Raw genomic sequence first — 12,995 nt, 5'->3', positions numbered from 1 at the left:
TCAGCCTCTGAGCCCGAGTAGGAAAGTTCCTGCCTTGAGGACCACTGTGATCCCGATATGTCTATATCCCCTCCACGCCTACCAGCTCTGCATGTGTAGCTGGGGGACAGGTGAGGGCCTGGGGTCCTGGTGCTGCCTGTCCAGGGACTGGAGGTGGAGCTCAGCGGATCGGCGATGGTACACCAGCCTAGAGCTCTGAGAATGGACCTGGAAGTCCAGCAACTGATAATGAGATGGCAGAGAACGTCGCCTTGACCCTGGGGATTGGTGCTGTGAGTCCAGCAAACTACATCTTGGCATCGGGGACTGGTTTCATAGTCCTGGGGACCAGTGTTGTCCCAGTGAACCTCATTGCCCCAAAGAGCGATGCCTGCACTCTGACGACCGGTGCCATGATTCCGGGGACTGGTGATGTACTATGGCTCTGCACTGACCATTGGGCGAGTGATGCCATACCTCAGGGGACCAGTGCCAAGAGTCTGGCAAACTGTGCCAGGAACTCTGGTCAGTATAGCAGGTTGGAAGCGCATCCCTGAAGATTGCTGCATCATCAAAGACATGATGTGTTTTGCAGACTGGAAGGTTTCTGGCGTGGATGGGACCTGCAGGTGCCGGGGACCTCTGCCACTACCCGGGGTGGCTGGTGGGTCCCTAGGAGGGCTGGATAGCCTAGCCGGTGATGCAGGTGCCTGGCTGGGCTCCGGAGACATGCCGTCCTGCATGGGCCTATGCTCCTCTTAGGACTTTCCCTTTCCAATATGGGATGTCAGGGAATTCCCTCTCCCGGTGTGCTTCCTCTGCTTCTTAGCAGGTACCAGGAACCGGGACCAGCATCAGGAGGGTGGTGCTGGCAGCGCACTTTGCACCAATGCCACTGTGCTCATTGTGTAGTCTGATCTCAGCGGCTCAGAGACTGGTGCGAGGGCCGACTCCATAAGGATCACATTATGTTCCGCTCTTTTTTATTTCTTGGCTTTAAGCTCTTACAGATGCAACACTTATAGGTAACATGGGTTTCCCCCAAACACTTCAAGCAGCTTTGATGAGGGTCGCTGATCAGCATAGGCTTTTTGAAGCGATCACAAGGCTTGAAGCCCAGGGATCGGGGCATACCCCACCGCTGGGCTAAATCTCTCAGGGGACTATCTACAGTACTATTAGGAAACTATTAAGAGAACAAAGAACTACTTTCCTAAGAACTATTTACACAATGAATGATAGGAAGAACCACTGGGTAAGAGCACTTGCTGAAGTAAGGAGACATTCCAGCATTGTCTCTGGTGGTAAGAAGAAACTGGGGGTGGGGCACCCCTTATACCAATACATATGCATGCCATTCCAGAGGGCACCAGAGCCAGTCCCCTACGTATAACACTGGGGGAAAAACGTACAGCACCAGTGCAAATGAAGAGCACACACACCTAACATGGAATGGACATGAGCAAGCACTCGAAGAACTAGATGTTTGCACATTAAAACTAATTACCATTCCTTCACTTCAAAGTGATGTCTCAATTGTTTCAGCAACAGACCAGTATGTTAAGACGAGGTGTCCAAAACTGACTAGACAAAAAACAAATGTTGATGTTCCCATAAATGATGGGACAGGATTGCCACCTCACAGAAAAGCAATGTCCAAGTGGAACAACTGACAACTTACTTAGAAAAGAGTGCATGGCAACAAACTGACATATGGCAGGAAGAATTAACCAGCACTTCCATCATAGCTATCACCGTTGCTACCACCACAAGATGCATCAATGAGATTTACTATTACATTGTTTTCCTGATCTCAAAAAGCGTTCTCATCTGAACAGGTGATGTGATAAACTACAACATTACCATCTCCATTAGATCAGTGGAATCTTAAGTAACACTTTGGATGAGAAACCTGCCATACTCCTTCCCTATGTGTTTCATCCTTACCTTAAGAACGCTACCTCTCTTTGCCATTTATTTTAGCCTGCCAGGACAACCCTACCTTTGCACCAGTTGCTGAGAGCAAAATGGCAAGCTAAAAAACCCTTGTATGTTAGCAAGGTATTTTTCCTTTAAAATAATTCTGTGCAAATGAAGTGGGACAAAGAAAACAGAGCTGAAATTTAACTGAAGATTTACTTAACTGTTTGCCAAAGTTATAATATATGGTTGCTTTAATGAGAAATCATTGTCACTACAGACACTGAACTACAACTAAGTGTTCAATGCTGTAACACACCTGTTCTAGTACATTTCAGCACCTTTGAGACGGATCTTCCCTTCCTACTGTTCTGGGAAGGTGTAAGACTTTTAAAAGACAATAGAAGAATTGTTTCATAGGAGCACTGCAGTAGATGTTAGAAATAAAGATTAAAATGTGGGCTTAAGAGTGAATTAAACCCTTGCATTAGATTTCTTGTGAATATCTATCTATTTTTCTATACACACAGAACAACAACTGGTCTCCAAAGTTTATTAAAAATCAAAGAATAGAAAATTTTACATAAAAATATGTCAATTTTAGCTTCCACATTGTTGTCTCCACAAAAAAAATCTAAACATGATTTTTTAAACCTGTAGCACATAACCACAGCGGTAGCCAGGCCAATTTATTTGGTATACCATGACTGACATGGAACATGATACCTGTTTCTTTTTTAATGAATTTTGCTTTAAAATGGACGCTAGTTAAGACACCAACTAAAGCCTCTGAAGTTTCCATAATGTAGGTTTATGCTCAATATTGCTAGTGTGTAAAGATTAGTACTAAAGGCCTATGTAGCAGCCCTTAAACATTGGTTAATGAATATGTTCACAATTTTTAAAAAATAATTTGTGGTAAATCTGGATCATTAAGTACTGCAGACAAATGTGCTACTCTACTTTGGAATGTTGCCCCCTCTCATCTCAAGGAGATCTGTTTGCAACTGACAGATGTAGTAACAATATGGGCTAGTCCTGCTTCAAAGGCATACTGCACTTTATAAAGCTTCATCAGGTTAGATGTCTCATTTTTATCTCAACATTCAGATATCAGTTTTAAAATATTCCACTTCTGTACATTTAGATGTCATGGTAACAATTTTTTCAGCTTCCTGCACTAATTGGACTTCAGATAACCAACCTGTAGTGTTCAGCAGGGTTAAGAACCCTCACTTTAAAAATGGGAAGTCAGAGGGCATGAGATGCAGCCAACCCCCAGGACAACTGTGGTGCTCTAAAAACTCAGGGTCAGGCAGGATGTATATTTCCTTGTTCAAAAAAGTTAACAAAAAGACAGTGGTTGTAATGGCAATACACACTTGCATAGTATACCTGTATGCATCTGTAAATTAAGTGCCAGCCACAGATCGTGTCCAACACTGGGCTGTGCTCTCCTCCAATATATTAAAAGATGCTTCTTGCAATGCTTAGAGCAGCTGAAGTACTTTATATATTTGCTCTTAACAGAACGAATGCATACTGCTATACAGATTCCTTAATGGAATCAACATATTTCCTTTCTCCACATTCCTCAAGCTGGGTACCTTTGTTTAATAATGATGTTCAGCCCCAACGGGTTACATTACTAAATCTGACAGAAGCATATAGTTCACAATTCTTAAATTTCATGTCAAGACTTAACCCTTTTTCAACCTTAAGAAGTTATATTTCTGGCACTTTAAATGCTGGATTTGTTGTCTATTACAAGGAATAAATTAAAACCCACTGGTCAGAGCAAGACAACTGACAGAGGCCAGACAATGAGCTAAAATGCATGGTCAAAACACTTTGGAGCTTAATACCTTCATAAAACCATATGCCAAATCAGCACGTTCATTGTGAATCAAGAAGCCTCAAATAGTACCTAAATGATGTCACGTTCGCAACACTGCTCAGACAACCTGCCAAAACTATGAACCCAACTTAGATAATAGAACCTGGGAAAGGATCTGTAAATTAAAAAAAACCCAACCTCCTCCCTTATGTGACAAAATGAAATTAAATTAAAAATTCTGAATTATTGCACAAATTATACTTTTTCAATATTTACAGAGCAAAAAAGTTTTGAAATCTGAAATAAAAACAGGAGGGGCAGCAAAACTATTTTATCACAAAAATGTCAAGGACTGAAGTTCCTTTGCTCCTCAAACAAAAGAGTGAAACAAAATCCCCACAAAGAAACAGATGCAGCTACAGAAAAAATGCTACAGTATTTATAACGTCCTTGCAGTTCTAAGGCCAGAGCTGCTTCGGCACTGTATGAGTCATAATGGGAAGGCAAAAAAACAAAACCAAAAACCTTCCACATTTAATAAGGCTTCACAAATAAGCACAACTACTTTAAGATGGACTTGATCACCACATGAAGAAACATGCAAAAAGTCAGCTGCAGATATTTGGCAACACCCACAAACTGATGTGCTGAATGCTGGTCTCCATTCCCGTCTAGTATCGTTCACGCAGCTTCAGTTTCTAAAATGGGGGAAGATCATCCTGGCATTAGCCATTATCTGCTGAGACTAATAGGCAAACTGTCTCTGTGTTTTTTTCTTCGCCAGATGTTACGATTATATTGGTGGTGTCCTCTGTTGCCAACTGGCTGCCTCACACCTCCACTGCTGACTGGACTGTAGCCATTCCCTTGGTTAGGATTATGAGCTCCTTTCATAGAGAACTTCATTCCACTGTGCTGCTAAAAATACAGAAGCGTTCAGTTTAGTACTACGTCAGTTGAAACAAAGTGCATCAATTCTCTAACCAGCTGTACTTTCTCAATGTGCTACTCATTGTCAGAACATGTATCAAAACAAGTAATGATATCTTTCCACACTTGACTAAAATGTACAAGAAACACCCCATTTGAGAAACTAGCTAAGTTAACTAACTTGCACTACCATCACCACAGAAGGAAGTATGCTCCTCAAATGTAAAGGTACTAGGTCAAAGGAAAGTGTCCTAAGCACCCTTTAGTTTTGCATTAAATATACAGTTCATCTAAATATATTGACTAGAGATGTGATTAATTTGTTTCACATTTAGTTAATTTTCTGTAGGGACTTAGTAGGAATACAAGTAAATGTTAAATATCGTATCAGTTACTGTTGGAGAAATGTTTACTTTTTCTAGCAGTTACCACACTGGTATCTGAGATACAACACAAGTCCTGATGCTTGGGATAGGTGCTAACTATGTTCTCAGATACCATGGCATGGTAACTGCTGGCAAAAGTTTTAATGGCAGCCAATGTAAATCTGCTACCATCTTGGGTGACAAGGGTATATTCTAATCACCTATAGACAGTGAACAGGTATCCTCCCCGGTGGGTCCAAATTAAGTGAGATACTGCTTGAATAAGGAGGCCTTGAAACAAAAAAAGGTACTACTTTTGATAATAGGTAACTTCAGCTCGAGTCAAGTCACGAGGCCTTGGAAATAAGTATGGTATGAAGCATGACCACTAGTTCCTTTTTATGCAGACAAATAATTTTATAGAGTATTTGATAATGTCCTCTTTTTGAAGACATTTTAATCTAAGTTATCAAAACTATTCATTACCTTTTATCTCTACCTATTTTAGTTCAATACCTAAAACAGAGTTTCTTAATTTTCACAACAGGCTTTCATAATTGCAGAGAATTTTATACTGGTAGTTAATCACCTGCATACATGTGTGTACAGTATCTACAAGCCTTAGTCCATTAATTTCTTAGAATAATAAAGAAGTTTCTTCAACTAATTGACTAAACATTTCCACATTAGTCTGAAGTAACAGCAATTGTGTAAGTCTTAGAAATGGTGTCTATTTATACAACTGAGCCCGCAGCAAGTTTATCTAGCCCATATTTTATTATTCAAACAACATATTAAAATGGATGAGAGGCCAACATAACTGCATCAGGTAGAGAAAGATGAAAAAAGTGAATTTGGAAATCTGAGGGAATTCACAAGCTGAGGTTTAAAATGAGCTGCAGGGTGGCAAGAAAGCAACTGTAGCAGGAAGTACAGAGCTTATTCCATCTCCTGTTGAGGCCAATAGTAAATGGGAAGATTCCTTCAATGAGTGCACGACAGGGCTCATGAACAATGCCAATAGAAAACACATTTTTACCTTATCTAAATTAACTCATTTGGAACTAGTGTAGGACTATGGTGCAGCATGTATATTCCTGCCTTTATCCAGAAGTAGTCTTTCAGACCACCTGCCTAGGTGCTACGATAATACAAATAATAAATCTGTGTGTCATGAAAAATTCAGGATATAAAAAAAATGAGTCAACCTAATCAGGCATCTAGAAAGCTTTGTTCCTGGATTTGAGACTTGGTGCTTGATATTACCATATTAGTCTCAGCCTAAGTTAGCCAAATATAGCCTGCCTTTGATAATACACCCATTATTATTTGCACAAGACATCCTGGCAATCCAGAGACTAGAAATGGTTATATTTTATTTCAAATAATCATAATCATCATCATCATCATCAGGATCAGGAAAGACAGGGAGACGAGAGGGAACACCTGAAGCACCAACTCTGGAGAAGACTGGAGTGTCCAAATGTTTACCCAAATATACCACCACCAAAAGATCAAGTGTTTGCCAAAAGTATTACTTCATCAATCTAAGGATTTTGGCACAAACCCGGAACGTTACCAACATACCATGTGGGTTTTTGGGTTTGTTTTTTTTTTTTTTTAAAAACAGACAAAACTTCTGAGACACTAGATTTTTAGTAGTTTGCTTTTGAAGCAAAAAGTCATGCTGTTCAGTGGTGTTCTCATTAGCAGCAAACTCAAGGTAATGTTTATTAGGAATTAAGCTAAGACTCTTGGTTCCTACACAGTAAATTTTCTATTCTAAACAAGTTTGTAAATAAATGAATCAGTTATCATGCAAATACATAGGTAAAATTATCAATGAAATTTAGTAAATATACTGAAAATACAAAGGAAAAACTATGAATTGTCCTTTAACATTCAAAATACCCAGCAAGACCAGCAAGCAGACATATCAGCAAACAGATACACAGGTTTCTTTTGTTACTGAAGTTGCCCTCTAGACAGGACCTCAAGAAGAGAACAGATAGTTGATCCTGGCTCTAAAAGAAATACTTCTGGTAAAGAAGCCCCAAGTCTTGAGGCTGAAGGAAAAACCCAAGGAATATACCATAAACCTAGCAATTCTTTTAACTGGAGAGTGGAAAAATCCTACAAAAAGTTAAGAATCAGAAGACAACTTCTAGCTGCACTTCTTGGCCTCACCTGTACAAAGTTTGCTGAATTTAAAAAATGAGCTATAGATGCACATAGATTAAAAACAGCAGTGTTTGGAAAGATCCAAGGCAGGCACAATTGTCCTTCTCACAGCATTCCCAAGATGTATGTAAAATACTAGAACTCTTATCATGGATGGATGCAAAGTTAATCTAGATTTTCTGTCATGAAGAGTGTTTGTATTGGACTCAATCGCCAACAGCTTGCTGTCTTCAGTGTGGCTGAAGAGTAGCTTCTTACCCCTAATGAGCAAGCCTCCTAGTTTCACGATAGGGGCTGAGGAGTGATGGAAAACTTAAGAGTCGTGTGATTAGGTACTGGCTACAGAGTGACCAGAAGTCAGGAAGTAAGCCCCTTCTTTGTAGTTTAATAAAGACAAATTATCAATTTTATCTGTAATTTTGACATCTTTATTTCTATTTGGGACAGCGGATCTAATAATTCATGTTCACTTATCCAGTCTAATTGAGTGGAAGCAGAGTTCCTCTTTTTTTAAATTAAAAGCCTGTTGGCAAATATGCGTGAACTGGGCATTCTCTCTAATACAGCCAAAACTAAAGAGAAAACTAGAACACAATTTGAGACACTATGATAGTGTGGCATTTTAACCCTCCTGCCCCAGCTGGAAGACAATCAAATCCCATGTTAAACTAAACTTAGTATTTCATATCCTGTGTGCATACACATGTCTATCTAGCACAGCAGATTCATATGGGAGTAATCAAAATTACAGGCAAACTATTTGTTGTTCTCCCATGATAAACCCACTGCTCTGTACAGAAGTTCATACTCATGGGAAGTAGTAAACAGTAACCATAGCCCACTAATCATTTAGGGAGGATAACTTAGGCTGAAACTAATATGGTCATTACAAATAAAATAAACAACAGCATTTATCACCAAGACAGTTGCTATCCCGTGTCCAGTGAAGAGAAACTGCAAATCGAGGGCATGAATGTATAAATGCATCAGGTCAACTGGACTAAGATTATGACAGATTACAGTGTTTCTCAAACTGGGGTCTGCGGACCCTGAGGAGTACACTCAGTTCCCTAGCGTGCAGGAGGTGCTGGGAGGGAGGGAGATGAGTGGGACGGGGTGCGCTCAGGGGAGGGGGAAGAGGAGGGTTGCAGTAGAGCAGGAGCAGGGGTGAGGCCTTGGAGGAAGGGGTGGAGTGGGGACTTGGGGGTCCACGAAAAATTTAAAATCAAAAGGGGGGTCCTCGGGTTGCTAAAGTTTGAGAACCACTGACATATTAGATGGCATTTATGACACTGGATGCCCTTGAAACTAGGATATGTTTCTACATCTTTTTCCCTTCCCTTCTGTCCTCCATGTCAGCAAAATGTAAAGACTACTATATTAGAGCATTTGGAAAACACCTATTTAAAGAGGGAGAAACTTAGAATTAGAGTTTAAAAAAATGATTAATTTCCTCTGATTTAGGGAATCCCAAACCAGAAGATTCACCTTGCATTCAACAGGATCACCTATCAATTCAGAGTCTCTAGTAGGTCAAAGTGAAACCCTGCATTCACATGAACAAGGTGGCTGAAAGACATTGTCCTGACAAGGTATAGGAAAGTAAAGGAAACTCTAAATATTGTACAGTACTGCATGCTTTTCCAAAATCTTTAAGGAAAGGTGTGGCCTCACCTCTCTGTATTTGGTCTTTTCAAAGGTGATATTTGGTACAGTAGCCCACAAAACAGTCTTGACAAACATTTAACTCATGTCCACACCATTTGAAGAGAACGACTTTACATGTATTCAGTCCTAACCCAGATGATAGGCCCCAGTTCAAAGATTTTTTTTTTTTTTTTAAACTCTTCTTTGGGAGAAGCCAAAGAAAGATCAGTGGCAATGTCCACTAAAACCTGCCTTAAGAATGGAAGAGATTGGTAAAAGTAATTCTCATCTGCTTCGGACTCTACTGAACTGTTGCATTTTATTTTATTTATTTGGTTAGTCCTGATGTTTACTGCCAGAGTCTATCCTAGGGGAAAAAAACAGCAATGTCACTGCTGAGCTGATGGTATGAGTGACTAACACAATGAAGCACTGGCAGATGCCAGACAAGGGCAGAATAAACTATATGAAGAAATCAATCTGTTGTTGGTCAGTGATTATAAAAACAGTTCAATTCATTACTTCAGCATCAAGCTTAAGGTATCAATTCCTCTCCCATTTCCCTTTCTTGGGCTCAACCATAAGACATACTAGCAAAGTCCTTTCAAGTTTATCCTTTCAAGTCATCGTGTTTGGAAAGACTGAGGCAGGCCAGATGTGAATATGGCAAAAATTAAGATTTAGAACTAAATAGTTCTACTTCCTTTTAGGGTGCTTTGAGTCTAAGATTTAGTAGGGACCTGTGGCTTTAAGGAAACCATGGAAACCATGGAATCCTAGCTCACATCCAAGCACAGTCACATGAAGTTCTTCCCATCTCCTCATATGATTAGATTAAAGATAGTCAGTGTGCTGTTGATTCAGGAAAGAGCACATGGAAAACAAGCGCATCTTGCCCTGGGGAGAGAAGGGCAATGTGCAGGAGCTGGGAATATGGGTTTTAGTTGTCACTGTAATGACTACTGAGGGAGTTTTCCTCCCCTGATCTGAACATGCTTGCAGGATTTTTGCTATGATGCAGATTCCATCAGGGATCAGAAAGGCAATGCTGGTTCAGAGGCTGCTGTCCCCACTGCACTTCCAAACTGTTTTCCAGCGAAGTGGAAGAATTACTTGCTGTGGGGGCATGACTGTGTTCCTGACAGTGAGGTAAGCCTATGTCAGGAGATAAAGCTGCCTTGCTAAATCCTTGGCATGACCCCAATCTACAAGTAGCAAAGCTGGAGCAGTTATGCCCCTGGTTACAAGAGGAAGTGCACCAAGGTTTTTCCAAGAGGTAGTAAATGAGACGAAAGCTTTGGTGCCAAGAAAATCTGCCCTAAGGGCAGCTGCCTTCCATTCCAAGGGCAAAGTTTCTTTTGAGTAGAGGAACAGTAAATCTTTGCTGCTGCTGGAGCTTATCTACTGACAAGAGCTGGGAATCTACCCTGAGGCTTTGGTGAAGATCCTCTCCTCTACAGATGGAGGCCAAGCTATACTGAGTGGAAAAAAACTGCTGAGTGGGGGGGGGGGAGAGAGAGGACGGAAGGAACCCCCCCAAAAATAAAGGAGTCATTTTCCACAGGAAGCATCCTTTGCAAAAAGACTCATAGAACATGAGCAAACATCTGTACAGACATTCCCAAGTTAGTCAATCTATATAGCTTTGAGTATCTGCTATTAATAGTACTTGGTTACAGGTGAAAAGGTGTACATGCAAATTACAGCAGAAAATCCTTCAGATCTCAATAGAACCCAGATGACAACTGCCCTCATACTTCTCAATAAAGGAAAAAAAAGGTACAAAAAGTAGTCTCAGGATTTTATTGTCAGAACGGTTTCCTTATAATTAAGGCCTAAGGAGAAATTACAGATGGTTTTGAGTGGATAGCCTCGTGAATACTTGAATTACTGGAAGACACTGAGACAACTATTTACAAAACTTACAGTTGTTCTTTGTAGTCTTACACAAAATCCTTCAAGTATTTGGTAACTGAAGGATGAACTCTTGTACCCCAGCCACATTTATACCACTAACTGCTCCTTTGGAAACTAGATTAAGATTTATATCCTCTGTTGGCAAGGTTAAGATGTTAAACTACCTTTATCAAGAAGGACTGTTAGGAAAAAGGCTGGTTGGATTGCAGTTTATGTATTAACCAGAATGGGCTACCTAAAAATAGCTCATTTTTTTTATAAATAATTTACTTGATATGTCAGATCTTACTTGCAGTATGCGTTATCAATTATATAGTCTAATTAAAAGCAAAATATTTATTACATTCTTGCTAAGATATGAAAAATTCACCATCAGGAAAGTTGTTTACACATGCTATGACCAACACCAGATACAGGGGAGGATAGTTTAAGGAAAGAATCCATGGAATCAAATTAAAATTAAAGTAAAACAAAAGCATACCTTCTGATACAAGTGGGGGCTTGGCAGAGGATTGGGGGATGCAGAGGGAACAGCAGGAGAGGGCATGTGGTGAACAGTTTTCAGAGATGGTGCCCCTTCAGTGTCAACCTGTCTGCAGGGAAGTGGCGGACCAGCAATAGTAGGCGGAGGGACAGTAAACCTTGTCTAAGTAAAAGAGGGGTGAAAAATATGTCAGTGAAACGGCCACGATACACTATACGGGAACTCAATGCACAGATTCTATTTTTAAAAGTATGGCATACTATATGTAATTATCCAATACTACTACTAACTACATCTTGCATTTAAACAAACATGTCCTGGCATTCATTCACAATTTCTCTTAAGGTTTCCAGTGTCTAAAGGGTTGTATGTTTCTATTTTTCAATTTGCAGAAATGTGGACATTATAGTTTCTGGACACATTATTAGTGAACTTTATACGAGTCAAATTAACAGAAACAAACCTGAAAAGAGAGTTGTCCCTTTAGCTAAATACAAAACCAAAATACTCAGGCAGTCCTTCTCAAACTGAAACTGAAATAAGCCTTGCATCACACTCAGAAAATGGAGGTTACTCACCTTACACAGTAACTGTCTTTCTTCAAGGTACATGTGAATCTCAAGCCCTTGATTGGAGATTTTACACTAGCAGTGTCCGTTTGGCCTGTGCATGTGCTCTATACAATCTTGTGCTGCGCACTGAGGCTACAGGTGGTTGCATGGGCAAATTGCTTTCAGATTCTTTAGCTGAATATTCAACAAAGAACAGTTCAGAGCAGAAGGGAAGGAAGGCAGGTAGTGGAGCACTCATAGGGACACACATCTTAAAGAACCACAGTTCCTGCACAAAAGGAGTAACCTCCTCTTCTTTGAGTAGCTTCCCTATGGGTGGCTCCACTTCAGGTGGCTCCCAAACAGCATCCCAACAGGGAGGAGGGAGCTTTGGAATCAAGTCCAAGATTGAGTAAGCCAGAACCAAGTGCTGCATAAGATCTGATCACATGAACCAAAGTATAGTGCTTTAGAAAAAGTATGCACTGTGGGTCATGTAGCAACTCTGCATCTCTTAGAACATTTTTGAGCAAAGATATGGAAGTGTGCTATTATCTTTTGGGGAGGTAAAACACCAGCTGCATTGTAGCGAGAAAATAATACACCCAGAGATCCCCCTCAAAAATCTCTGAATAAACAGTGGACCCATTGGATCTTTCTGTGATGGAGACAAGCAATCAGGCTTATTTTTGAAATTGTTGAGTACTATCCAGATAAAAGGCCAATGCCTGTCTTGCATCTAATTTATGAAAGGAGGTCTCATGCTGACATTTGTGTGGTTTAGGGAAAAATACCAGTAGATGAATAGACTGGTTAAGATGGAAATCTAACAACACCTTAGCTAAGAATTTTGGGTGCAGTCATAAGGAGACATTGTCCTTGAAAAATGCCATAAACGGGGAGTCTGCCATCAAGACCCCAACCCTGTGACCAAACATAATAGCTACTAGAAAGGCCATCATCACAGATAAGTAAAACAAGGAGCAGATTGCCATAGGCTCAATTGGAAGTCTCATTTAAATACAAGATTGAAATACCAAGTTGGAGTAAGATCCTCAACCTGCGGGGAAAGGTTCCCAAAACCCTTAATAAATCTAGATGACAGAAAATAAGCAGATATAGAAAACCCCTCTAAAAGGAAATGAATTGCTGATACTGCTGCCAGATGAACCTTAGAGCTTACT

General features: G+C 40.3%; 1 protein-coding gene across 5 annotated transcripts in view; it reads right to left on the bottom strand.

The window, feature by feature from the left end:
• Positions 1-2,438: 2,438 nt before the first annotated feature.
• The window catches only part of TENT4A (terminal nucleotidyltransferase 4A), a 96,282-nt gene continuing 85,725 nt past the window's right edge, over positions 2,439-12,995 (bottom strand). For 2 of the 5 annotated variants that reach the window (XM_039524016.1, XM_039524014.1), the window contains 2 exons: positions 11,258-11,422; positions 2,439-4,654 (listed from right to left, as the gene is read on the bottom strand). In XM_039524016.1, coding sequence (XP_039379950.1) covers positions 4,469-4,654; positions 11,258-11,422 — 351 coding nt within the window. In that variant the 3' untranslated portion in view covers positions 2,439-4,468. Of the gene's footprint in view, positions 4,655-11,257; positions 11,423-12,995 lie in introns of those variants that run through there. The other 3 variants (XM_039524015.1, XM_039524018.1, XM_039524017.1) reach the window with 3 other exon arrangements.

Source organism: Mauremys reevesii, linkage group 2, assembly GCF_016161935.1.
Source record: "Mauremys reevesii isolate NIE-2019 linkage group 2, ASM1616193v1, whole genome shotgun sequence".
NCBI lineage: Eukaryota > Metazoa > Chordata > Testudines > Geoemydidae > Mauremys > Mauremys reevesii.
This window is presented reverse-complemented; position numbering and strand designations above follow the sequence as displayed.